The 26350-nt window shown below is 38.4% G+C and overlaps 1 protein-coding gene across 1 annotated transcript in view; it reads right to left on the bottom strand.

Annotated features, from left to right (window-relative positions):
• Positions 1-26350, bottom strand: part of SYNE1 (spectrin repeat containing nuclear envelope protein 1) — a 322973-nt gene that overhangs the window by 58620 nt on the left and 238003 nt on the right. The window contains exons 102-118 of the mRNA XM_074896543.1: positions 26166-26300; positions 25848-26003; positions 24736-24945; positions 23128-23229; positions 21283-21402; positions 19614-19814; positions 18767-18940; positions 18180-18311; positions 12556-12752; positions 11399-11531; positions 10868-11050; positions 10193-10342; positions 9033-9209; positions 6430-6585; positions 2709-2864; positions 1835-2005; positions 293-426 (exon numbers count right to left, since the gene is read on the bottom strand). Coding sequence (XP_074752644.1) covers positions 293-426; positions 1835-2005; positions 2709-2864; positions 6430-6585; positions 9033-9209; positions 10193-10342; positions 10868-11050; positions 11399-11531; positions 12556-12752; positions 18180-18311; positions 18767-18940; positions 19614-19814; positions 21283-21402; positions 23128-23229; positions 24736-24945; positions 25848-26003; positions 26166-26300 — 2687 coding nt within the window. The remainder of the gene's footprint in view (positions 1-292; positions 427-1834; positions 2006-2708; positions 2865-6429; positions 6586-9032; positions 9210-10192; positions 10343-10867; positions 11051-11398; positions 11532-12555; positions 12753-18179; positions 18312-18766; positions 18941-19613; positions 19815-21282; positions 21403-23127; positions 23230-24735; positions 24946-25847; positions 26004-26165; positions 26301-26350) is intronic.

Here is a 26350-nt window from a genome sequence, read left to right as displayed (position 1 = left end):
GTATTATTTTCCAGCATTTTATTTTCTTGGTTGGCAACCATGCACAGAGCAAAACTACTGTACAGTAATGTCCAAGTGCTTTGCTGGAGAAAATAATGTTTTGTTTATTATTAATAGTAAATGAGAGAGTTCTGCTCCAGCCATTGGCAGAAGGAATAACCCCACCCACTCCGACAAGCCCCCCAAACCCCCCAAAATATAAAATAACAAATAGGAATGATGGAAAACTGAGTCAATGGAGAAATGTAAATTTACCACTGAAAGCACAGTTCAACACACAGACATTTTCTACCTCATATTCACTTCTTTCAAAGTGTTGGTAAGAGTTTCAGTCACTGGGGGGTGACATTCTTTCAACAACTGATTGGTCACAGAACCAAATTTCTGTAAGCTATTTTCTTGCTTTTCCAATTCATCTTGTAGGCTCTAAAAGAGACAGAAGAAAAAAAAACCAACCATGAGGTATTACAATTGCATGATGTAGAAACAGTTCAAAATAGTATGTATCAATTACATCATATATGTTATGAATACAGAACTTGATTTCATGTGTTTCATCTAAATGGAAGATTGTTTAATATAAAGACTGCATTAGATTAATTTGATTCAACATCAAGGTGTAACAAGAAGTAAATTTTAACCTAATATTTTCCCAAAATGTAAATATCTTGTTAAAGAAATTATTCTGTACTCTTGCACAAAAGGATTAAGTGCAAGGAACTGCTTCAGAAATAAAAATTTTACTGATGGAAGAAAATAAATTACATTTTCCTGTTTAGAACAAGATGAAAAAAATAACAGCATAAAAAATTTTATTCTGAAAATAAGATTCTTGCTCTTCCATTTATCAATCTGACGTACTGCTGGCTGGGAAAATGCTCCTCTTTTTTTTAACCTTAAACATTTTTATGCATATTATTACAGTTTGAACAGTCCAGCAAATCTCAACATGATTCAATAGTACAGTCAAAATCTTAATAAGCAGAAAAAGTCATTTTCTGTACCTACTGTTTTACTGACTCCTCCTCTCTGGCATGTAAAAAATGAAAACCTAGAAGACTGTCTGTAAGGTGCATTAATAGATGCTCTTTAAATCTTGGTTTTAAAAGTGCTCTTCATGCTTAGAAAATTTGGCTTTATATGTGTCTGGACTTCAAATCACACAAAATATTTAAATGTAAACTTAAATTTGTTGGCAAATACCAACAACACAAGTTTTTATTACTTTAAGCATCTGGAAATGTTTGCATAATTAATTTTTTATTCAAAGACAACTTTGAAATAAAAGATTATTCTTTGTAATAGAACAATAATTTTAGTAACTTTTAATTAAATTTAAATAAAATTATTTCAATTAATATTCATGTATAATTTTATAACAGAAGTCTCATTGTCTTTTATGCTTTTCTTACAGTGGAAAATCACTTGAACATGTGAGTATCTCAGCTTTTAGAATAGTATTTTCTTTGATCTTCAATCTATTGCAACCACAGGGCAGCAGTTTAAAATGTGATCTCAACATAACCAGTAGCTCAGAGTGAGAAACTTTAGTTTTAATTGTCACTATCATGATTTTAAAACTTTCAATGATTTGACAGTATGGCTCAAAATTTAAAGAACAGCATCAAAAAAAGAGTAAAGATGAAAAAATGAAAAATGCAATGACTATTTCATAATGTGTTCTCTTAATGACAGGTAATTTTAATGTGTCAGTATGTCTGTACTCCCATTTCTTATGAATGAAAATGTATAGTTATCTGCATCCATGCAATGAGGACAAAATTAATCCTTGAATCCATCTCTAGTATGTCTAGAGGCATGGTATTTTTTTCACCTGAAGGTTATCAACTTGGATTTTCACAGCTTCCAAAGAACCAGTAAGAAGATAAAAACGGGACAAAGAATATCTGGCTTCTGTTAGGTAACCATTCAGTTCTTCATAAACCACTTTGTAAATGCTCCACTGATCAAGAACAGATTGCAACAATATCTTCAGTTGGCTAACCTAGGAGAAGGGAGGAAGGGAAAAAAAGTAAATAACAAGCATTCACAATATTTGATTTTTGTTTAAATTATTTCCTTCCTTTTGATCTCAGTCACTACTTGATCTACATGCCTAATCTTAAATCTGCTGGAGAACAAAGATTTTTACTCAACAATCAGCTGGGCTTACGCTGGGTACAGTGTAAAGTTCTGCTTGATTTTATAAAGCTAGGATGGCAGGGACTGAGAAGATCCAAAGCAGGATCAAGAAAAATTGCTTAAGACATGAAACACATATCCCTAAGGCAGGCAAATCAGCCTATTAAAGTCAACAGAGTGGCTAGCACTAACACACTGCATGCCTCCTGAGAAGGCAGACAGATGCTGATGAAGCTGTTGATGATGACAATGCCGACCTCTTTCTTATCCTGTAAGACCTGTGTGCTTGAAAAAATAGTTACTTACAGATCATTTAGTATCTTTCCACTAAATATCAGGAAACATCTAAAAAGCTTCAATTACAAGAATTAAAAGCATTCTTGAAATAGGAAATATTATATCCATTTTATGAGGAGTGTACACACAAACTTGGGGATGGATGGAAACAGGGACACATGTCTTCCTGTACATTACAGGGGAAATCCACTCACTGCCAACTTCTAATTCTCCCTCTCCTCCATGCCCTACTCTTGGAGCAATAAATTGCCCCTTGATGATTCTTTTACCATGTGATCCAAATTGGCCCAGGAATGGTTAATTTCTTGCAGTGTATTCATAACAGCAGAAGAGACTTCTTTGTTCTTGTTTTGTACCAAAGAAAGACCACTCTGTTCTACATTTTCTACTTCTTTTTCCTTTGTTCTTATTAATTCTTCTAATTCCTGAAAAGAAAAAAGAAGATACCTGAGTATTTTTGTTCACTTGGCTAGATAATGCCTTGAGATAGAAAAGATGCCCATAAGCTCCTTAGTTTAAAAAATAGGAGAGACATGCTTTGCATACTTTGGCTTTTTGCTCTCAAGAGAATCATAATTCATCCACAATTTTATTTTTTACGTTCCCTTTAAAGCACAGTTGTTTCTTTTTAATTTAAATAGAAGCATCTCCTCTACATGAAACTTCTCTGTAATCTTCTGCTCCCATCTAAGAGTCCACAGGTCATTAAAAATAGGACAGCAGCTTGAATACATGGGAAAATCGCTGTGTCTTAAATTTGTCCTAGAACACTGAGAGGCCTTTTTATTTAGCCTGAAGCTGATACAAGCCTCTGGAAAAAAATGAATTTTGCCACCCAAGGAAAAGGACAAAATTACTTCCTAGGGAAAGATGTTTATTTGCCATGCCTCCCCCCATGAAATGGAGTCTTTGTTCCTTTGCCAGGTCCCAGCAAAGCCACTTGCCCGAGGACAGCGAGCCTTCCTCTTTTCTAGATGACAAGTTCATTGGTGTCCAGCCAATGACAATAAGCAAGAGTGCAGGAATTTTCCTTATTGCCTCCTCAAGGTTGCATGCCATTGGGAAGCATTAATGAGCTGATTAGGATTTTGCTCTGCTCAGCATTCCCACACACTAACCCAAGAAAATGGGAAGAAAATGAATGGTTGGTGTGAAAACAAGTGAAGAAAACATTGCTCAGTACATAAGCACTGAGGCCATGACAACTTGTTAGTGGCTTGTCTTGCTGCTTCAGGCAAGTGCTGACTGTGTTGTTGGCTTAAGATGACCCTAGACCGGTCATGGAAATGCTGATTCAAAGTTTGACAGTTTTATCACGTTTCTTCAACGAGTAAAGTGCAGAAGCTCTGGCATATAACATTCACTAGTCACAAAGCCTGTCATCTTCCTCATGACTCAACAGCATGAGAGTGAAGTTACAAAATGAAGGAGTGAGGACAAAAAGACTCGATGAGCAACTCTAAGTCATGTAGCATGCTCCCATAACAAGACAGGAAACTACCTATGTCATTTCATGGCATGGTGCAGGGAGATTCAAGGAAGTCCTGCAGTGCTCTGACTCATACAGAAGCTAACACTGGGTCTGAGCAGAGGAGTGATGTAGGCTTCAGGCCAGGACAAATTTGTGTTTATCTGTCTGGAAATAAAGTAGCTGGTGCAATATGAAAAACAGACTGTGAGGTGAGAGCAATCTTCTGACACCCCCACATTAATTGGTACATCTTGTGATCACAGGTTACATTTTAATTTTCTGCAAGCCTTTCCTTACTGAGAGAGATGGATCATCAGGGAAAAAAAAAAACAAGATAACAAACTTTGGCCAAACTGAAAACTCATGTGTCTCAATAAATCACTCTCCTTATGAATGCAAACAATAACAAGAGTGAAGCACTGCCATAACAGATTTTACATTTTAGATAGTGGGGAAATTATCTGGAATAGAATTTTGCCCAGTCTTGCAAACACTTGCTATTAACAGAATCTATTCCTGCACACACACAACATACTTTTGTCTATATACATGTATGTGAGATCATTTTTGCTGTACTGTATTCTTAGCCTTTTCTTCTGTATTTAATATTTCTTCGAACTTCTAGCCATGACCTTGTTCCAGACTACAGCCTTGGAGTAATACATAATTTTTTTACCAACTGACAACAAAGCAAACAATTCTAAGTTGTACATAGTAAATGTGACTTTTCAAATACTGGATCTGAGACTAAAAAAAACCTTTTAAGTTTGTACAACATTGCTCCAAAATACAGAATGTAAAACAGACGAAAGTTTCAAACACCAAGAATAGCAAATATTTCTGGTTCTCTGTGAAAAGGGGTTTCTTACTCATCATTTTAAACTCGTAACTGAATTAAAGACATTACTGTTTCTGATTTGTGATGGGAAAAAATGGTTGCCTTCATTTATTGATATGACACTAGGCAGCAACTAACATCAGTTAATAAACAAACTGCAGCTTTTGTACTAATTGAACCGGCTACTTGGGAGTGTCTGATACAGTTATTTCTTACATGATCTGTTTCTCTGCTGATCAAAGTCTTGCCATTCATGACTGACTCCCCAAGTGTATTTGCTAACTTTCCTGACCAAAAGGAACCATAAAGGTGATAAATCAGATTCAGCTTTGAACTCTAGCCAAGCACAGCCTGCTGAATATGTCAGGCTATGCTAAATTACCCTTGCTTCAGTTGTATGGATTTATTGTGCTGAAACCATAAAAATACCCGAATTGAAACTAAGCACTGCAGCCAGTTCAAAAAAAGGTCAAAAAATTTGGAAAAAAAATGGACTTCTAACATATCTGGCCTAACCAACTCTTTGCTTTTACAGAAACAAAGGTGGGTTTAATACACTGGTGCGTATAGATTAAATTCTCTTATGTATTTCATTTGAATAGATTTGCAGCTGTTCTGTTTGTGAAGACTCAAAAGGTAGATCATATTTGTCCCATTCATTAAATGCATGCAGGAAAGACACCCATATCGAGATAAACATGCCTTCTTACTCCCCTTTTAAGGGTATGACATCACAAAGATTTTGGTCATACAGTTGTCCTGACTTGCTCTGGTGTGAAATTTATTATTTGGTGTTTGGTAGAACAAAATACTTTTGAGCAAAAATTATCTGATGCCTGATATCATGTAGGGGCCTTGTTAATAAATTCAGAAAAATGTGTTTTGCTTATACACCTATAAGCTTGAACTCTAAACTGAGAGCTCCAAAAGCAAGCTTCTAACTATTTAAATATGTGCTATTCTGAGTAAGATGTTCAGAATCAGCTGTGATACCCTATTCACTGCTGTGTAATCCTTGTATGAATTTTAAACGAAAAACTGAAGTGGCTCTGAATTTATGTGCCATTATGTATAGCTGTGCATTGCCTCATCCCATCTTTGCCCACAGTAATCATGATTCTCCTTCAGTCGTCTGAAAGCAAAATGGAATCAAGCACTATTTCCTTCTCTGGATAGTTGAATATTTGAAAAAATTGGTTCCTAACACATTTTGAATAAAAGTATAAAACCTCCTTGGATTCTAGCATTTTTCTTTGAATAGTCAGGTGGAAAAAAAATGGGAAAAAAGGGAGGGCAGAGGAAAGGCAGTAATCAGGCAGGAAAAACAAGCTTTTGAATAGTCGAGCATGGTGTTCATGGCATAAAGTTCCATAAGACTGGCTAAAGAGCTATGGGAACACATTCCTTTGATGGCCTTCTAGTTCAGTATGTCTAGTATGCTTGGAAATATCCATGTTTTAATACATAATGCAAAACCAAAACCTACTTTTGTTGCTTTAAAACATCTTTGGGACATTCTTGCTTCTTCCTCCTTTCACATTGCTTGTATTTTAGGAATGAAATCTCTCTCTCACTGAAGTAAAGAGTACTGTCACTGACTTCACTGATATAAAGACATGGCTTTATCACATGTTGTTGTAACTGTTGGAAAGATAATATTGTTACTTAAAGGGGTCATTACCTGACAGTCTTTCAAAGCATTCTGTACTGAAGCCTGGTCTCCAATTTTCTGTTGCTGTTTCAGCTTCTTCTCTTGGGTTTCAAACCAAGTTTTTAGGCACTGCACATTATTTTCATATTCTGTCCAGGATTCCTGCAGACTTTCCAACAGCTGAATCTGCAAAGAAATACGAGTATATACTTTCTCATACAATTACCTTTATTGTTGGGCTAATAAAATCACAGAATCACAGAATCATCTAGGTTGGAAAAGACCTTGAAGATCATCTAGTCCCACCATTCAGCTAACATTGACAGTTCCCAACTACACCAGATCCCTCAGCGCTATGTCGACCTGACTCTTGAACACCTCCAGGGATGGGGACTCCACCACCTCCCTGGGCAGCCCATTCCAACGCCTAACAACCCCTTCTGGAAAGAAATACTTCCCAATATCCTATCTAAACCTTCCCTGGTGCAATTTGAGGCCATTCCCTCTTGTCCTATCGCTTGTTACTTCATTAAAGAGACTCATCCCCAGCTCTCTGCAACCTCCTTTCAGGGAGCTGTAGAGGGCGATGAGGTCTCCCCTCAGCCTCCTCTTCTCCAGACTAAACACCCCCAGTTCCCTCAGCCGCTCCCCGTACGACCTGTGCTCCAGACCCTGCACCAGCTTCGTTGCCCTTCTCTGGACACGCTCGAGTCATTCAATGTCCTTTTTGTAGTGAGGGGCCCAAAACTGAACACAGGAATCGAGGGGCGGCCTCACAAGTGCTGAGTACAAGGGTAAGATCCCTTCCCTGTCCCTGCTGGCCACGCTATTTCTCTGACACAAGCCAGGATGCCATTTGCCTTCTTGGCCACCTGGGCACACTGCTGGCTCCTGTTCAGCCGGCTGTCAATCAGCACCCCCAGGTCCCTCTCTGACTGGCAGCTCTCCAGCCACTCCTCCCCAAGTGGCTGGGGAAAATAAATCAGTGAAGACCAATGCTGACCAGTGCCTTCTCAGAATTCAATGCTTTCAGAATTTAAAAACAGCATATGCATTGAACTTTAAATATATCTGCTATTTGTAAAAGAGTTCATAATAAAAAACCTGCTTATCCAGAAATAATTATATGGACATAACTTATTAAAATATGACAAGGTCTTCCCTCATGCCTCCCAGGTTTTCATGACAATTAACGAATTTTGGCATACAGAGGTACTAGTCATGGTAGAGGAAAAAAGAATTAGGGGCTACTTAAGTAAGCTGGACATATAAAAGTCCATGGAACCAGACAGGATGTATCTGAGGGTATTAATGTCATTTCAAGCCTGCTGTCTATCACCTTTAAAAGGTCATGATGGTTTGAGGAAGATGCTGGAAAATGGTTATATTGCAAATCCTCCTAGAAGCCATTTCCACATGCATAAAGAACAAGGAGGATCAAGCATGGTCTTATCAAGGGCAAATTGTGACTGACCTAACTGATTGCCTCTGCTATGATGGTATGACTGGCCCAGTGGACAAGTGAAGCAGCTGCTATTTACCTTGGCTTTTGCAAGACTTTTGATATGGTATCCAATAGGGTAGCAAAATTGAGGAGACATGAGCTAGGTGGAAGGTCTACATATGAATGAACTGACCAGAGTTATCAGGCTTAAAGGCTAGTGGTAAACATTTTGACATCTATCTGGCAGTCATTTACAAGATGCATCTTCAGGGTCAGTCCTGGGGTTGATATTGTTTAAAACCTTCTGCTTTCAGCAGATTCACAGATGACGCTGATTTGGGATAAGCAGTTGATACGCTGGTGAGTAGGTCTGCCATTCAGAGAAATCTCAGCAAGATGGAGGAATAGGCTCATCAGTCCTCATAAAATTCAGCAAAGACAGATGTGAAGTCCTGCATCTGGGACAGAGTAACTTCATGCAACAATACAGGCTGGCAGCAGGCTGGACAGAAGAAAAGGACCTAGGGGTTATGGTGGGCAATAACCTTAACAAACAGCAGTGTCCATTCATGCTGATGAAGGCCAACTGCATCTTGGGTTAGAGTATTGAGAGTGCACCCAGAAGGTCAAGAGGGGTGGTTCTTTCCTTCTCCTTGACACTTGTAACCCACTTTGGGCCCTCTGGTGCAATGGAGAGATTGACAAACTGGTAAATGGTAACTAAGGTCATTAGGAGGCTGAAGCACATGACATAAAGGGAGAGAGGTTGGCTTCATTCATCCTGGGGAAAACAAGGCAAAGGAAGAATCTCCTTGTGCTGTCCACTACTTATGGGGAAGAATGGGGAAGATGGAGGCTGATTATTATTGAAGATGCACAGTAAAAAGAGGAGAGATAACAGTCACAAGTTGCAAGAAGGGAATTTTTGATTGAGAACATGGCAAAAGCTTGTCTCCCACAAGAATGGTGAAGCACAGGAACAAAGTGCTCAGAGAGGTTGTGGAATCTGTGCTTGGAGATTTTCAGAGCTCAGCTAAACAAGTCCCTGTGCAATCTGATCTAGCTGTAAAGTTAGCTCTCTTTGAGCAGGAGGTTGGACTAGATGATCTGCAGAGGTTTCCAACCATTGTATTTTATAGATCTATAAATTTTAAAGCTTACTACAGAGCAGCTCAGTTTTTTTCCTTACCTTTTCTGTTATCAGGCCTTGCAGGATCTGCCAACGTCTGTTCATTGCTCCGAGCTGTTCTGCAAAATCAGTTTTGTCGCTACGTTTACTTTCAACATCCTGGCTGCTAATCTGTAGCACCGATTGGTTCACAAAGTCTACCGTCAATTGTTTGCAATTTAAATCTATCTTGAAACCCTAGTAGAAAAGAAGGGAATAAAAACCCCCAAACATAAGTACCATAATTTCTCACCTTCCTGCAAAAGAGAGGAAAAATTTTCACAAATTACAACTTTACCACGATTTAGCTAAAAGGCAATTAAGATTTTTGTTATTTTTATTAAATATTGAGAAAGAAAGCTGAACTATACTGCCTTTGGAATAAGGAATCTGCCTTCTCCACACCCCGCCCCCCAAAAAACATAAAATAATCTGTAAAATGTACTGATATTGGTCTCAAGGATCGGATTTAAGAAAAACTGGGTATATATATATTTTTTCAATTTAGTCTCGAAAGTTTTATTACAAAAACAGATAAGATGGAAAGTATTCCTACATATAAAGAAGAATAATAGCCAAGAAGTGATTTTTCAAGAGGCTAGTGAAACAAATCTGACATTGAGAAGAAAATCACTGTGTGCAGATCAATTACAAGAGTACTACTGATCTAGTTAAAGAAATTAAATTGTGGTATATCTATACTCCTCAACAGTTATCTCGAGGTATGGCATCTTCCATTTTTGCTTCAGGTACTGATCAAAACTATCTTGATCTGTAAACCACTGGCCACCTTCCATTCAAGAACAGGCTACACTTTGAGGAGAAGGTGATATTATGCAGAAAATTCATAAAACAACTTACATAATTTGCAAAATGCTTTGTGGTTTTGGGTGAAAGATAGATCTAATAAGGCTTAATCATGTGCATATTGCTTTGGATTTACCTGGAAATTAACGTAAGCATATTAAAAATTATATTCCTGCCATAACTAAAGAGTATAGTAAAAGTAATTTTGGTATCTTTTCCACAGTATTAAATATTACCCAGTTCTAACTTGTGTTCTAACCACTCCACAATGAAAAGCTTTTTTTTTTCCCCTTAAATCACTTATACTTTACATATGTATATATATTTAATGGGGATAATTCAAAAGGGAAATCAATAACATAACCACTCAGTACCTTGTACTTCTGGACATAATCCTGAATTACTTTCTGTCCTACTACATTTTTTATATTCTCTTCATCCTGCTGAATGACATTTTCCATGAGGGAAATCCAGCTCATAACTTCAGTGATAGCATGGCGAGAAGGAATTTTGTCCATCTGGAGCTGTAAAGAGAACAGACTTAAAATGCATGTCATGAACAAAATGGATAAGAATTCCTTGCTTTGCATTATAGTACATTTGCTTTACCTGCTCTTATTATCATGTTACTCTACATCCCTAACATATTACTGAAGTTTATAAAAGGAAAAAAAGTAAATTAACAAAAAGAAAGCTTTTAATAGGAGATGCATGCATCCTAGTAAGAAAAGATATACAAGGCTTATTTCCATTCCTCTTTGTACAAAGAAACTGGGCCAACATATCAAAAAACCTCTCATCTGCTCTTTGGATATAATTTAACAAATGTAACTGTGAAAGTCCAAAACTAACACCAATTGGTATTAGACAGTATAGGTAGAAAGCATTTGGACAGAAGTGTAAGCTTTCCCACATTAAAACAGGAGTAATGTTGTTCCTATCTTACCTCACATGGATAAATTGAGGAAGGGGGCAATCTCTCAAAGGCAGTGCCAACTGTATGGTCTGAATTTTCTGGAATATCCAAGGCCATCACTGGCTGTCCTTACCTGGTGCAGTTTCTCTTGCACTGCTGGGATTTGTGTGAGGAGATCTGTCCATTGACTGTCAATGTGGGACAATCCCGCGCGCAATGCTGCTGTATCCACCTTCTTCAGCCTGAGGAGCTGGTTCCCAGTACTCAGGACAGAAGATTTCTGTGATGATTTAGCATCCACTTCTTTTGAAAACTCCTATAAGCAGAATCATTTTTGTGGAAATAATCAACTACTTGTGTATTGTACTTAAAGCTTTACCTCAGAAAGCTAAGAATATCCTCCCTTCCCTTTCTATTTGTGTTTACCATCTATACTGGTGAGAATTGTTTTCAGTATCATCACACTTTACAACCACTGCATATAGCAGAGCAGTGCTTAATGTGCATACACACCAGTTTTTTGAAGGACAGCTCACCCACAGAAGCAGATTTTTTTTGCATAGTCACTACTTCAGTGATGAAAAGAAGTATAACCACATAATTTCTCAACAATTTATTTTTAATCAGAGAGGAAAAAGCTGTCTTAGGTTCATGAATGACTTACCAAAAATGAGTTCAGATGGTCTCGGACTGTTTCCAGTTCCTGATGAACTGTCAAAGACTGCTGGCTCCAAAACTCAAGTCGCTCCTTTGCAGATTGTAACCAATGTGCCAATTCATTTGATTCACTCTGATACCTGTAAAGATGTTTAAAGAAAACTAAAACAGTTACCGCCACTTCTTGCTTCCAACTGAGCACTCTCTCTACCATGTGTTAGAGGAAGATACTGTATGCCAGATTTAAAATAAAAATATTTTCTTTCCTTTATCAAATTTCAGAAAAATGGGATTTACTTTTAAAGATAGGCACAGTATCAGAAAGCTCTTATTTTAGCTAATACACCCACAATTTCTAACAGTGCCTTCATTTCACCTCTTAGCAAAAACTAAGTTTAATAAAGCACTAGTAACTAGGTTACAAATCTGTTTGGGCAAGCGGTAACAGCACACCACCTCACACACATAAACAGATTTTTTCTTTCCACTAGAAGGCTCAATCTTCCAAAAGCTTTACCATAAGGTATCTCAGAGCACAAATTTAATTTTTTTTTTTTTCCGAAACTATCTCCATGTCATTTCATATGCCAAGCAACTAATGCAATGTCAGAATAAGTGTCTCCACATAAACTTTATACATACAAACCCTTTATATATCTCTCTTGAAAGGCTAGTGAGCCAACAAGCCAGCGATATTATGAATAATAGACAAAGCTTGTATATCACTTAGAGAGTTCACTTCAAAAGTAGTGAACATTAATAAGGGCAGCTAACATCTCCCTTCCATATATGCAATGACACAGACCACAAGAACCCAGCAGTGGCAATGCCCCTAACAGAACACACTGAGGCTACCCATACTATCTGGCAAAGCACACATCCCTTCTCATCAACCTGTATGCACACACATGGGGCTTCTAAATTGGACATCTAAATAAGATATCCTCTGACTTCCTCCCACCAACTGTTATCTGGGTACAGGTTTTATCATAAATGAGAGACAGCACTTCTATGGAGCAGAAGTAGGATACTGTAGTCAAACTATCACATATCCTTCACAGTGCTTTCTTTTAAGTGTTGCATCTAATAGTTCTGGCTTCAAAATGACTTTGACCTGAACAATGCAGGTGAAGAAGTTTATACTATCCATTACATCAGCATTACCTTGTCCAGTGCTTCAATATTGTCTCCAGCCTGTGAAGCTCCTTGGTAACCTTGCTGGTGTTACTTAACCACTGTTCTCCTAATTGGTTCAGTTGACTTTCGAGATCTGAGCAGCTAATAGAAAAAAGAAGCCTTTTCCCATCATCTAGCACTTGGTATAATTTAGGTTGGTATTCATTCAGGTTAGATCTCAGATGCTGTAATGACAAAGGAGATGGTTAGATGGCTCTGCAAGTCTCTGCTACCACATTTCCACAACATGTGGTTTTCTTTTATCGCATTTTGTAGCATATCCAATATCACCATGGCACATCACATTTTTTCCCTCGGCTCCAGCTCTGGAATTCCCTGAGAACTATCATGCACGTAACCTGCTCAAAATCTGAACGTGTTGCGGCAAAACCCCTCCTTTCAATATGTCTATTGACACCTCTTTATGATGAACTCCTCCTTGGTGTAGATATTTTACATCTGAAAAGAACAATTTCAAAAGAATCTTCTTGAGACAAGACCATTTCTGAGCGAAATTGATTAAAATGTCAGAACTTAGCCTACCATTTGCCGAAAACTCTACTGCAATAAAAGTTAAAGGTGTCCAATATCAAGTTATTAACAGTGGCCACTCTTCAGCCCTTTCAAAGCCTATCTTCAGGTCTCTAGTCATCTAACTCTTCCTTATTACTCTACCTGCTATCCATGTCTACAAAACAGAAGATCACACCACCCATCCAAATCTCCAAACACAGAATCCAATTGTTAAGGCACAAAAAAGGAAAAAAGGTACTGAAAAAGAAAGGCTAGTAATACTCTTACTCTAGAGCAGAGACAGATTTCATTTAAATGGGGATGGGTAATGAATTTGTGTACATGGGCAAATATACCTGCCAAATTCCACTATCACTACGCAAATAGTATGGATTTAAAAACATGGTTTTAGCATGGTTTAAGTTGGAAGGGACCTTAAGATCATCTAATTCCAATCACCCTGTCATGGGCAGGGACACCTTCCACTAGAGGTGGTTGCCCAAAGCCCCGTCCAGCCTGGCCTGGAACACTGCCAGGGAGGGGGCAGCCACAGCTTCTCTGGGCAACCTGTTCCAGTGTCTCACCACCCTCAGGAAAGAATTTCTTCCTTATATCTAATCTAAATCTACCCTCTTTCAGTTTAAAGCCGTTACCCCTTGTCCCACGACTACATGCCCTTGTTAAAAGTCCCTCCCCAGCTTTTCTGTAGGCCCTCTTTAAGTACTGAAAGGCTGCTATAAGGTCTTCCCAGAGTCTTCTCTTCTCCAGGCTGAACAACTCCAGCTCTCTCAGCCTGTCCTCATAGGGGAGGCGCTCCAGCCCCCTGATCACCTTTGTGGCCCTCCGCCAGACTCACTCCAACAGGTCCATGTCCTTCTTATGTTGGGGACCCAGAGCTCAATGCAATACTCAGGTGGGGTCTCATAAGAGCAGACCGGAGGGGGAGAATCACCTCCCTCAACCTGTTGGTCACACCTCTATTAACGCAGCCCAGGATGCGGCTGGCTTTCTGAGACGCAAGAGCACATTGCTGGGTCATATTCAGATTTTCATCCACTAATACCTCCAAGTCCTTCTCTGCAGGGCTGCTCTCAATCTACGCATCACCCAGCCTGTATTTGTGCTTGGGATTGCCCCAACCCATGTGCAGGATATTGCACTTGACATTGCTGAATGAGGTTTGCAGGGACCCACCTCTCAGGCCTGTCCAGGTCCCTCTGGATGGCACATCCCTTCCCTCCAGTGTGTCAACCTCACCACACAGCTTGGTGTCATCAGCAAACTTGCTGAAGGTGCACTCAGTTCCACTGTCCATGTCACTGACAAAGATGTTAAACAGCGTTGGTCCTGATACCAACCTCTGAGGAACACCACTCATCACTGCTTTCCACTTGGACATCAAGCCACTGACCGTAACTCTTCGATTTCAATCATCCAAACAATTCCTTATCCACTAAGTGGCCCATCCATCAAATACATGTCTCTCCAATTGAGAGACAAGGATGTTGCGAGGGACAGTATCAAATGCTTTGCGCAAGTCCAGGCAGACATCAGTTCCTCTTCCCTTATCCACCAATGCTGTTCTTGTTACCACCCTCTATAGGCTTCCTTTTTGTGTCTGAGTTTGTCCATGAGCTACCTGTTCATCCATGCAGGATTCCTGGCATTTTTGCCTGACTTCCTCTTTGTTGGGATGCATCGCTCCTGAACTTGAAGGAGGTGAACCTTGAGTATTAACCAGCTTACTTGGGCCCCTCTTCCCTCCAGAACTTTATCCCATGTTACTCTGCCAAGCAGATCCCTGAAGAGGCCACAGCCTGCTCTCATAAAGCCCAGGGTTGCAAGCTTATTGCACACCCTTCTAGCTGCCCTAAGGAACTTGAACACCACCATTTTGTGGTCACTGTAGCCAAGACTGCCCTTGAACTTCACAATCCCCACCAGCCATTCCTTCCTGGTGAGAACAAGGTTCAGCATAGCACCTCTCCTTGTTGGCTCCTCTATCACTTGAGAAGGATCCAGGAACCTCCTGGATTGCTTGTGTCCTGCTGTGTTATCCCTGCAACAGATATCGCGATGTGAAGATATCAGTGAAGTCCCCCATGAGGACCAGGACTCGGGAATGTGAGGCTGCTCCTATCTGTCTATAGAGGGCCTCATCCACTTGGTCTGCCTGGTTGGGTGGCCTGTAGCAGACCCCTACTATAATGACACCTGTCCCTGCCTTTCTTTTAATCCTGACCCATAAACTCTCAGTTGACTCCTCATCCGTCCCCAGGCAGAGCTCTGTGCACTCCAGCTGGTCACGGACACAGAGGGTGACACTCCCTCCTCGTCTCCCCTGCTTGTCCTTCCTAAAGAGCCTGTATCCTTCCATTCCAACAATTCAGTCACAGAAGCCATCCCACCACATCTCCATGATGACAATAATATCACAGCCCTGCAGGCATGCGCACATTTCCAGCTCCTCTTGTTTACTCCCCATGTTATGTGTGTTTGCATAGAGGCATTTATGCTGGGCACCCGATGAAGCTGACTTACTGGCTGGAATGGTTGGTGGTCTCCTGATGGCACATGATCCCTCTCCAGGCTCTGGGCATGTATTGCTGACATGGGCATCAAACTGGTAGGAGTGGGATAGACTCCCTTCACCCAGAAACTTTAGGTTTAAAGCCTTCTTCACCAGCTTAGCAAGCCTGTGACTGAAGATGCTCTTCCCCTTCTGTGACAGATGGAACTCACCAGTCCTCAGCAGACCAGGTTTCTCAAAGTGAGTTCCATGTTCTAAGTAGCCAAACCCCTGGCTGTGGCACCAGCCCCGTAATCATTTGTTCATTTGCCAGATTCATCTGAGCCTTTCAAACCCCCTCCCTCTGACCAGGATTGATGAAAAAATGACCTGCACTCCAGAGTCCCTTACCACCACTCCCAGGGCTCTGTTGTCTCCTTGATAATCCTGAGACTGCTCCAGCCTGTATCACTGGTGCTCACGTAAAGCAACAGCAGCAGATAACAGTCAGTGGACTGTATGAGTATATCTGTATATTTGACTAAGCTTGAGCACAAAATATACAAGCTTTCCCATTTTCCACTTCTGTTGAAAATAATCTGAAAATAAAGTGTACAAAACTACTAGTCTTATAGTGAGTACATAAACTTTCTATTGCTCTTATTTACTCATTGACATAAACAGAGCTCTAATAACACAGAAATTTATATTTATAGATGTGTGTGCCTGTGTGTGTACTTACATATATATACACAAATAAATGTATAACTCCTAGAGAGTGGCATAAAAAATTCAAAGATAGTCATAAACTAATTATGATGGATTTTTAACCTAAATGTGGCCCCAGGGAGAGAAAAAAAGTATTAAAAGTTATACCATAGCAGAGTCCAAAAATCTGAATTTGAATAACCTACTTTATATAACAAGAGAAACAAAAGAGGAAAATTAACTTAGGGTCAGGACCAACACAAACAATGCCTAGCATTAAACAAAACCAAAATAAAACCCCCACACAATAGATTGCTTAAGTTCTTCTCGTGCCATTGCAAAAGCTGAAATCTGTCTGGTAAAAGAACAATAAATATAACAAAATCAGAGTAGACAAGAAGTCAATTTGCAAGAATTGGGCAGACATTTTTCTGTAAAACAAAACAAAGAAACAGAAAATAACCCCAAAGTGTCTTGTGTATAATGTCATAAAAAAGAAAACCCTAGGCCAGAATTCTCATTTTGAGAACAGACCAAAAAACTCAGGATGTGGTAGAAAACCTGTATTTAAACTACTAGTTCTTGTTGCATTTGAGGAGGAAGTTAACTTGGAGAAACACAGGTTGTTTAGCCTCACCTTGCTCTCTGGAAAGACCATGGAACACATCCTCTTGGAATCCATTTTCAAGGACAGAAACAACCAAAAAGTAATTAGGAATATTCAGCTTGGATTCACTAACTTGACAATCTTTTATGACAAAATTACTGTCTCTGTGAATGAGACTGACTTCAGTATGGCCTTTGACACCATCTCCCACAAGACCCTCCTTTGGAAGTGGAGAGAATGTGGGCTGGATAAGTGGACTGTTACATCGATTGAAAACTAGCTGCATTACCAGACTCAGACACTAGTGATCAAAGGCTTGATGGATGGATGGCAAACTGTAATGGGCAGAATACTCCAGAGATTCTTGATATTTGGGCCCAAACATCTTCAACATCTTCATTAATGACATGGATGATGACAGAGAGCAGTCCCTCAGTAAATTTGGGGGTGAAACTAATGTAGGTAGAGTCATTGAGATAAAAAGTAGCAGACTTAGTCCAGAGACACTTTGATAAACTTGCGGTGGGAGGCAGCAGAAACCTTAGGAGGCTCAAAAAGAAGTGCAAATTCTGCACTTTGGGCAGAATAACACTGTTTCTCAATATAGGCTAGGAAAGGAATGGCTAGTGTACTTAACCTGGCACCTTCCATAACCAAGACATCATGAATAAAGCAAGCCACAGCACTGGCCTTCATTAGGACTGTGAACAACCAACTTATTTTATCATCCTCATCTACATGGTGCTGATGAGGCCACATCTAGTACATATGATTCTACTCTACTCCTACCTCTCACTGAGTTCAAGAAGAAGGAAGTAGTCAGGATCTGGTGTAGAGCTATTAAGATGTTTAGGGACCTAGAGCACATGTCCTTTAAAAAGAGGCTGATGGAGGTGTGTTTGTTTTAGACTGAAAAACAGGAGGCTAAGAGGCAGTCTAATAAGGAAAGCCTACAACTCTTTGGAGTAGAATTAAAAAGATGATAGAGGTAAATGCCCCTCAGTAGTGTCACACAGTATGAAAAGGACAATGGTGACAAGCTGAAAGTTGAAGGTTTAGATTGTGCATTATAGAAAACCTTTTCAGTGGGAGGTGGTGGAGCACTGCAATTGGTCTCCAGCTAAGCTGTGAGATCTCCATCTTTTGAGGTTTCCAAAGCCATTGCTGATCCAGCCCATGGCAACTGTCCTGCTTCAAGGGGAAGGGTGAACTAGATGACCTTCCAAGGTCCCTTTCATCCAACTTTTCCATAATGAATGTCTGAAAAACACCAACCTGAAAAAGTGTAATCCGATCTGTAAGCCTCTCCTCTGTCTCTTCCACCAAACCAACAGTGGGGATGTTACCTTCAACAGACTCCAGCTGTCTGGTAAGTTCCTGGTAATCTTCATCCAGATGCATCCAAGTCTGAAAGCATAAATTATCCGTGTATAATGTGAACACTGAATCTAGATTCAGTGTGTATCTAGAATTATTATTACTTGATTTCTTGATCTGAAATCCTATATCTGCATCATTGTGAACGTACAGAAGTAACAGTACAAATGTCCAGTGAATTTATAATAAGACACCATCTCTGTGTGAAGCTCAACTTTTGGTTGGAACACATGGATAAAGCTGTCGCATTCTTCTTGTCGACTAAAGCTAAGCAGCTCTTTTAAATTTAGAGGAACACAATTTGTGTCACCTGAAGGTCACAGCAGTTAAATAGCAAAGGTTACATGTAGTCTAGCAGTGCCTTGTGTGTATAACAAAAGGGACTGATGTCCATCAATTCTGCCCAAGCACAGGAAATTAACATTATAGAATATTCTGGTGGTTGATCACAGTTGCAGTACAGAAAAGACCACAGAAATTCTCACCTCTAGAATGTATTCCAGCTCTACACCTCGTTTATGAGCCAGCTTTAATACAGCTGAAGCTTGTGTCATTAGCTCTGAATGTGACTGAGTTTTCTTCAAGAGGGCAAAGCTACTCATCTTTCTAAAGAGTGTTTCTGTCAGGATCATGTGAGACTCTAACCCCTGAAAATATTCCTGGGAAATTTGGGTGTAGGGGAGAGGGTAAAGACAGAATAGAAAAGAGAAAGTGCAATTGTTACTCAATTCATTACTACTAAAGAAACAATTTAAGAGAAAAGCAGTACAACCAAGTATCTGTAGACATAGAATTAAGCAAACTTTTCCCTCCGTATCACAAAATCCAACACAGAATTTTAAAAGGCCAATGGCCTTTTTAAAGAAAGAAAGAGGTCATCCCTTCCACACAAATCCCATCCCAACTTTCATTCCATAAACAAAAATATCTTAGACCAGATATATACCACCAAAAAATACTGCTTAATTAAAAAAATGTGGAAAAATTTTGTTATATTTTGTATGTGTTATTAGCAAACATATATTTCTGTTGGAAAAAAAAAAGGAGTGGTGGTAGAAATTGCTACGTAGCATGACAGGACATGAATACAAATCTGTTACTAGAATAAGGAAGAAAATGTGATCTACCTGAATTCACCTTCAACAGAGCATTTGAAAGTCATTCAGTCAGAACAGTTCATTGATTCTAATTTAAAATACAGTAAGTTTTAATATAACCTGATTTAATACTGGCCCACCATTCTGAAAAGTTCCTGAACTTTTAGGAACAGAAGGTTTGCTGTGTACAAGCTTACAATCATGATTAATCCTGAAATATGTCACAGTTTCTTACCTTATGTTTGTCAAGTAGCAATTGAACCTCTTCCTTAGAAGCAACAATTATTTTCTGGTCACCAGCCATCTTTTCTTGGCCTGTTTCTACCAGGTCAGCCAGGTCCTGCAAAGCCCGTTCATACTGCCTCTTAAGAGCCAGATTCTGATTTAGGTCACTCCGTCTGGATCCAATGATCATCATCAGCTCATCATACTTATCCTTGGGGGCAAAGAGCAGCAATGGTGATTATTATTTCACACCTTACACGTCTTCCTAGAAGCAACCTTACTGTTCCTTGTATTCTTCTGAGAACACTATCAGAATAACTTCTATTCCTAGCTCAAAAAGACTGTGCAGATACACTAAAATAGCAATATACTTTATAGAGAACAGTAAAGTGTAGAAAAAGTGCAGAGTATGTTTCATAGTGTGCCCATACTGCCAAATTACAAAACGAGCCAAAAGGAATAATTTCATCAGCTCCCATGTGCTATTATTCATCTTGTAGACTTCACCCATAAAAGTGAGAACAGATGTTTTTATTTTTCTGAACAGGATTACTTCCTTGTTTTGTTTTTGAGAACTGTATTCTCAGAAAATACATCTGACTGTGAGGATAAGCCCATAATCTTGATCAAGACAAGGCATCCAAAAACTAATAAACCAAAATATCTCTATGACCACCCACCTGAGGGTGGGTACTACAGCAAAGTACCCACCCTCAGACTGCAGCTGGCTCTCCTAGCTTTAAAGAGAAAAGCATGAGAAGCCCAACTGTCAAAAAAGTAAAAGGAAGGCTTTTCTAAAAACTGAAATCAAGGGGAGGGGGATATCTATACATAATCTGAGAGGAAAAAAAAAGAAGTAGGAGTCCCTAAAACTGAAGGGATAAAGAACTGGGCAAAAGACACTTTTTTGCACAAACTGTCATCCATTTTTAATTGAGATTACTGTTTCATTGGCTTCATAAGTTTATGGTCCAGTTTCAGCTGTTTTCTTTGCTTCCAATTTACTGTTATGTCATTATAATGAGTAAAATACAGTTGTAAACATTCTCCTTGATATTTCCTTAAGCGTTCCCCTGCCTCAGAACCAAAATGCTCACAGAGAAGTTTCAACACTCTTATAGAAATTCTGGATCAATTGCCTGCATGTATCTACTTCAGAGAGCCTTAAAACAAGAGTCCTACTACTTTAGGTGTGTTCAAAACCAAGCCTAACTGAATGTATGAAGGAACATGAGAGGTGTTCTAGTAAAAGCAGAACATTTTGAGTTTCAGGTCACAGTTAACTGTCCTCTTTCATCCTCCTGTTGGGTTGTTTTTTTCATGACAGATGTGAGACAGAACAAAACTCCAGATCATGAGACACTGGTGAGAACAGGGATCAACCTTCGGTAAACATTTACACATTTAACTTCATCTGTTTGAACAGGGAGTCAAGAAAAGCTGAAACAAAATATGTTTTTCTGTGTTTTTATGATTAATACTGCTAATAATAGAGGAGTTAGAAAATTTTAAAATGCAAAAGTAGAAAAACTAATTGAGTCAGAGAGAAAATAATCTTTTATACACACTAAAATGGTTTAAAATACACTTTCCTAAACTGCCTTATGAACAATAAAAAGGTGGATAATACTACCTTTGATATCACCAGACATGTCTAGGATGGAATTTACGAACCATACCTGGATCTTAGACAGCTCTTGCACAGAAGACTGGTCAATTTCTAGTCTGTCTACACGCTTCTTTAATTCATTGATTCCAGCATCTAGTTCCTTCAAACTTTCTTCAGCCTGCAGTATGACCTATATTTGAAAATTACGGAGTTTAGTTTGAAGGTTTAATAAAAATACTGTAGTTGCCATATGGTAATATTCTTTTCTGCTTTCTGCCTGAAGTATTAATCACTTCTTCAATCTGCTGAAACTGTAAAGGTTACTATGAAGAAAAAATATTAATTCAAAGTTGGGAGAGCCTAGCTTGTTTCTTAAATACAATATGGTATTGTTATTTTTAAATAACAAGCTGTTTTAGTTTCATGTAATATTTTATACCAAACATTGCTGTGAAGTTCCATGTTTTCAATTATATAGTACAGGCACAAAAGGACTATTAATTGTTCTAACACCTTCCTTTAAAGCATTCTTTTTATTAACACTCATTCCTTACTTATCCAAGCACCAAGCAAACAACCATCACAGCAGAAGTCATGTATGATAGCAAAGACCTGTGTCTAGTTCCCTTTCAGGACCAGGATAGGGCCAAAATTATCATCAAGGAAAAGAACTTGTATATCCCCTTTTACACTTGGAAAAACTTTAACTTAAGAATGCAGGTTGGTATTCTGCAGGCGTATGTATTTTTCATTGGAAATCACAAGCTTTCCTAGGTCTTTCAACCTAGGAGTCTCTGCTAAAGTGATGCAATCAAGCTATAACAAAATAAAAGCACAAGGTAAGACTCCTGCAGTTAAAGTCCTTTGTTAAGGCACTTTCTTGGAAACTGCCTATCCACATATGCTTAAACTATATATAGAGTAGAACTCCTGACTCCCAGTAATATGGAGTATGAACAACACAGTAACTAAATACACTTCATGCAGCTAAGCTACCTGGCTGATTAAGGGCCTTATTTCCACTTTCTCAATCACATCTAGAACAAACAGCGAAGCTTTTAAATTTGAATGTTTTATCAGCCAAGGTAGATGTTCAGAAACAAATAAATTCAGTTGCTTTTGTTACCATGATGTTTTCCTATTTGGTAGTTAAATTAATCATACAGTAGACAAATTTTTACCAATCTTTTGCATCATGGAAGACAGAAAAAGGACACAGAGTACCAGCTCTCTTATTCATACAGGAGACTTAAAATTCTTTCAAAATTTAATTATCAGGTACATAAAGTCCAGTATTTCTGTTTATCTGAACAGTAAGTCTCTTCCTCTCAGTCACCTGCTGGCATCAGACATCAGTAGCTCTTGGGTAACAAGAAATATCTGTAGAAACTGGCCCTTAGCATACTTCATTCACTTTTCTCATTGGCAAAAGCGAAGCAAGGAAACATGATATATTTTGACATATTAATAATTAACTATTCCTCACAAAATTCCTGATAAAGAAAAAACAATTATTGTCTTAAATTACAATGAGTAAAAGCCAAGATATTTTTATAGACCAGTGTAGAAGAAAGTGACTTTAGTTTTCAATAAAGTGTAAGAGCCAAACAATTTATCCAAACTTTAGACTGGTTTTGGTTCCTTGAAGTTTTCTTTCTTTCAAATACTGCCAGGTGTATGCATAACTAGGACAGTTGAGGAGATAAGAAAGACACTTTCTGTTGTGGTTTGGGTTTTGGTTTTTTTTAAATTTATAAACATGTTTAGTGTACTCTTGGAAGTACTCATTTTCACATACTTTATGTGAACACATACATTCTCCCATAAAAAGCAACTATTCTCTAGAATCCATTTATACTTTGAATAGAAACTTTACCTCTTCCCCCCTCCCCAGGTAATAGTAATTTGGTAATACCTGCATTTGTTCTGTTTCTGGTCTCTCAACTGCCTCTGCTAGTTTCTGTAGAACTAAATATTTGTTATCAGCCACCGATGTAAACAGGAGTTTCAGATCATTCTACAGGAGACAACAACAAACTATATCAAATCACAGCACAAACCAGCTGAAAAATATTATATGGTCCAAAAAGTTTAAAGTATTGCAATGTTACAATACCAGGACTAAGGCATAAATCTATTCAAAACTGGAAGCATCATAATTAGTCAATGCAAAGCATTTAACATTGCCAAAAATCCGTAACTGGTTATAGATGAGCTAAAAGTTAAAGCAACTCCTATTCAAAACATAACTTGTGAACGCACTTCTGCTTTTGCCTTCCAATTAGATAAATAATTAGCAAGGATCATTAGATTTATTTAACAAAGATATACTATTCTTGTGTAGTTTATTCAACCATATCTGTTTGCAAAAAAGTTAGGTTTTACTTTTTAAGGTAAGCTTTTTTCATTACAAACTTGAGCAAATATAACAAAGTAAACAAGGCTTCTACACATTATAGGACTAACTACACATTAGAACTTTTAGAGTACCTTATCAGACTAGACACATAAACATCACTTAAGAATTTTGCCAAGCTACAATCAATTATTCTTTTTCTTAATGCATTCATGCCAACAGAAAATTATCTGCACGTTTTTCTAAGACATTCAGCATTATATAAGGGCTTCATTACTAATTATTTTTATGCAGTAATTCTTTTAAATACTAAATATCTCTGGTGTAACAATAATGCACAGGCTTCTAACCTACTTGTCTGCTTTCTTCAGCAAAGGAAGGCCTTTCACTGAAAGATGTTGATTTTTTTTTTTAATTTTTTTTTTTTAATATCTGCTGCAGAAGGAAGATTATGGAGTTTGGAGAAAAATCCTGCAGTAACAACCTATGAAATGATGATCCTAATCCAAAGACACGAGGAATCTGTTTTCTACTTTTTTTGTTGTAATTTATGTTTTTTCTTTAAAACTAAACATACTAGAAGCTTTATATTATAAAAATAGGAGAGAAGAGGGAGACCAAGTAAGATCTGAAAGCATTTCTGAACACTGTTTAAAAAGATTTCTAAAAGCTCATTTCTCCACTTATCATTTTTTCTGCTTTGCTTAATACAGATGGCTTGAAATACAAGCTTTTATAGAGTAACAGAATGGTCTAAAGATGGTAAGAAAGGTAGGAATCAGTATAGTTTTCTACCCTATCTCTGCTAATAAAAACTGTACTCTATCACATATGATATTATAAAATATATATAGTGGAACTCTATAGATGCTTCTCCTTTGAGAATAGTAGTCAACAATTTCCCTTTATGTAATGCCAGCAGGATGAGAACGCATGGGATGAATGATCACTTTACAATAATTGCATGAGTTACAGAAGGCTTCTAGCAGAGAGTTTAAATTTTGGATCATGATTTGGGTGCCAAGTTTTATGTAGAAGTTCTTTGATTTTTCAGTAAAAACCTGTGAAAACCTTGTTGGTTTTATCTGGTACCAAAAATTCTCATTGCTTTGAAAACCACATCCTTTATATGCCCATCTGATATTTACCCCGATAATTCCTTCATACCTTGAAAGTCACTATTTGTTGGAGCTGTCCTTTCATCTGATGGCATCTCTGGTTTACTACTGACTCCAGTAAGGTCAGTCTTCTCAGGAGACAATCCAAAGTGTCTTCTATGATATCCCTATTGCCACCATTCTCAGGAAATATCTGAGCAAATAAATTCTTGTTCTTATCCATTTCTTCCATTATGTCTTTGATTTCTTTGGCAAGAGACTGATTTTGTAGAAAACAAAACAAAGTGACAATCAGACATTCTGTAAAACAGGCAAACATATTGCCATAGCCATCATCAATTTTACAGTAATGCAGTGACTTTTTTACCTTGTTAATATACACACCCTAGACAAAGTTATGCAGCTACTGTATCTGATAATAAAAAGAGCCCAGACTGCTCTGAGGAAAACAAGTGCTGAAACAAAATTATGTCAAATCATAGAATGATAGAATGGTTTGGGCTGGAAAAGACCATTAAAGGTCACCTAGTTTAACTCCCCTGCAATAAGCAGGGACATCTTCAACTAGATGAGGTTGCTCAGAGCTCCATCCAACCTGACCTTGAACACTTCCAGGGAAGGAGCATCTACAATCTCTCTGGGCAACCTGTTCCAGTTTTTCAACATTCTAATTGTAAAAAAAATTTCTTCCTTCTATCTAGTCTGAATCTACCCTCTTTTAGTTTAAAACCATTACTACTTGTCCTATCACCTCTCTCCCCTCTCCCCGCACTCCCTCTCTTCCCCTCCCCTTCCCCTCACATTTCATGTTGATTAATTTGTACTGTTCCTATATCCCACAGCATTATTTCTTCTTTTTCAATTAATTTCAACTTCAATAATGTGGTGTTTGCTAATACTTAGCAAAGAAGTTAAACATAAGACAGACTCTATGTTTCATTCTCCTCTGACCAGGCAAAAGTTGGGTCAGGTGCTGCTTTTTGAAACGTTCTCTACATGGTCAATAAAGTTACTTCTACCAGTAGCAGAATACTGCAATTACACAGAGATCATGACAGTGACATGTCACTTATCCAGGGTTCTAGTATTTTTTTTCTAAACACTTTATAAAATACATCCTTATTAACAATTTAAAGGAAGTCCTGTTCATGGATTCCTTACCTCTTGCTTGCAGAGGTATGTTTCTCTTTGTTCCTCTGGCAACAGAGATGTAGCAACAAAGACCTGTTCTTCCACACCATCTAGCCACAGGGAGGTTGCTATTACACCATCATACAGCTTCTCTTCAAGATGCAGGCTCTCCCCCACCCGTCCAGCCTGGGCAAAAGGAAACAAAGAAGTCCAGAAGAGAAGTACAAGATACTCTTTCTAACTTTTAATATTTTGAAAAGGGCTGGATTTCCAGGTAGGAGCTAGAGGAGTTTTCATCGTAAGTGTGGCTCTACTGAAGGATAGGTGTAAAGGCAATTGAAATGTTACCTCAGATGACACATTTTCAAAGGCCTGATTCAATTCATCCAGTACTGGTGACACTGAGGATTTATCTTCATCCTGTCCTTCCTCCTTATACAGAGACATTCCAGATATCAGTCTGTTTGGTCTGCTATAAAGCTGCTGAGAGAGAAGTACTAATTAGCTTGCTTCTACCATATATAGGGCACAAA

Source organism: Athene noctua, chromosome 1 (assembly GCF_965140245.1).
Source record: "Athene noctua chromosome 1, bAthNoc1.hap1.1, whole genome shotgun sequence".
NCBI classification, from domain to species: Eukaryota; Metazoa; Chordata; class Aves; order Strigiformes; family Strigidae; genus Athene; species Athene noctua.
Note: the sequence above shows the minus strand (reverse complement) of the source record. Positions and strands in the feature narration are given on the sequence as shown.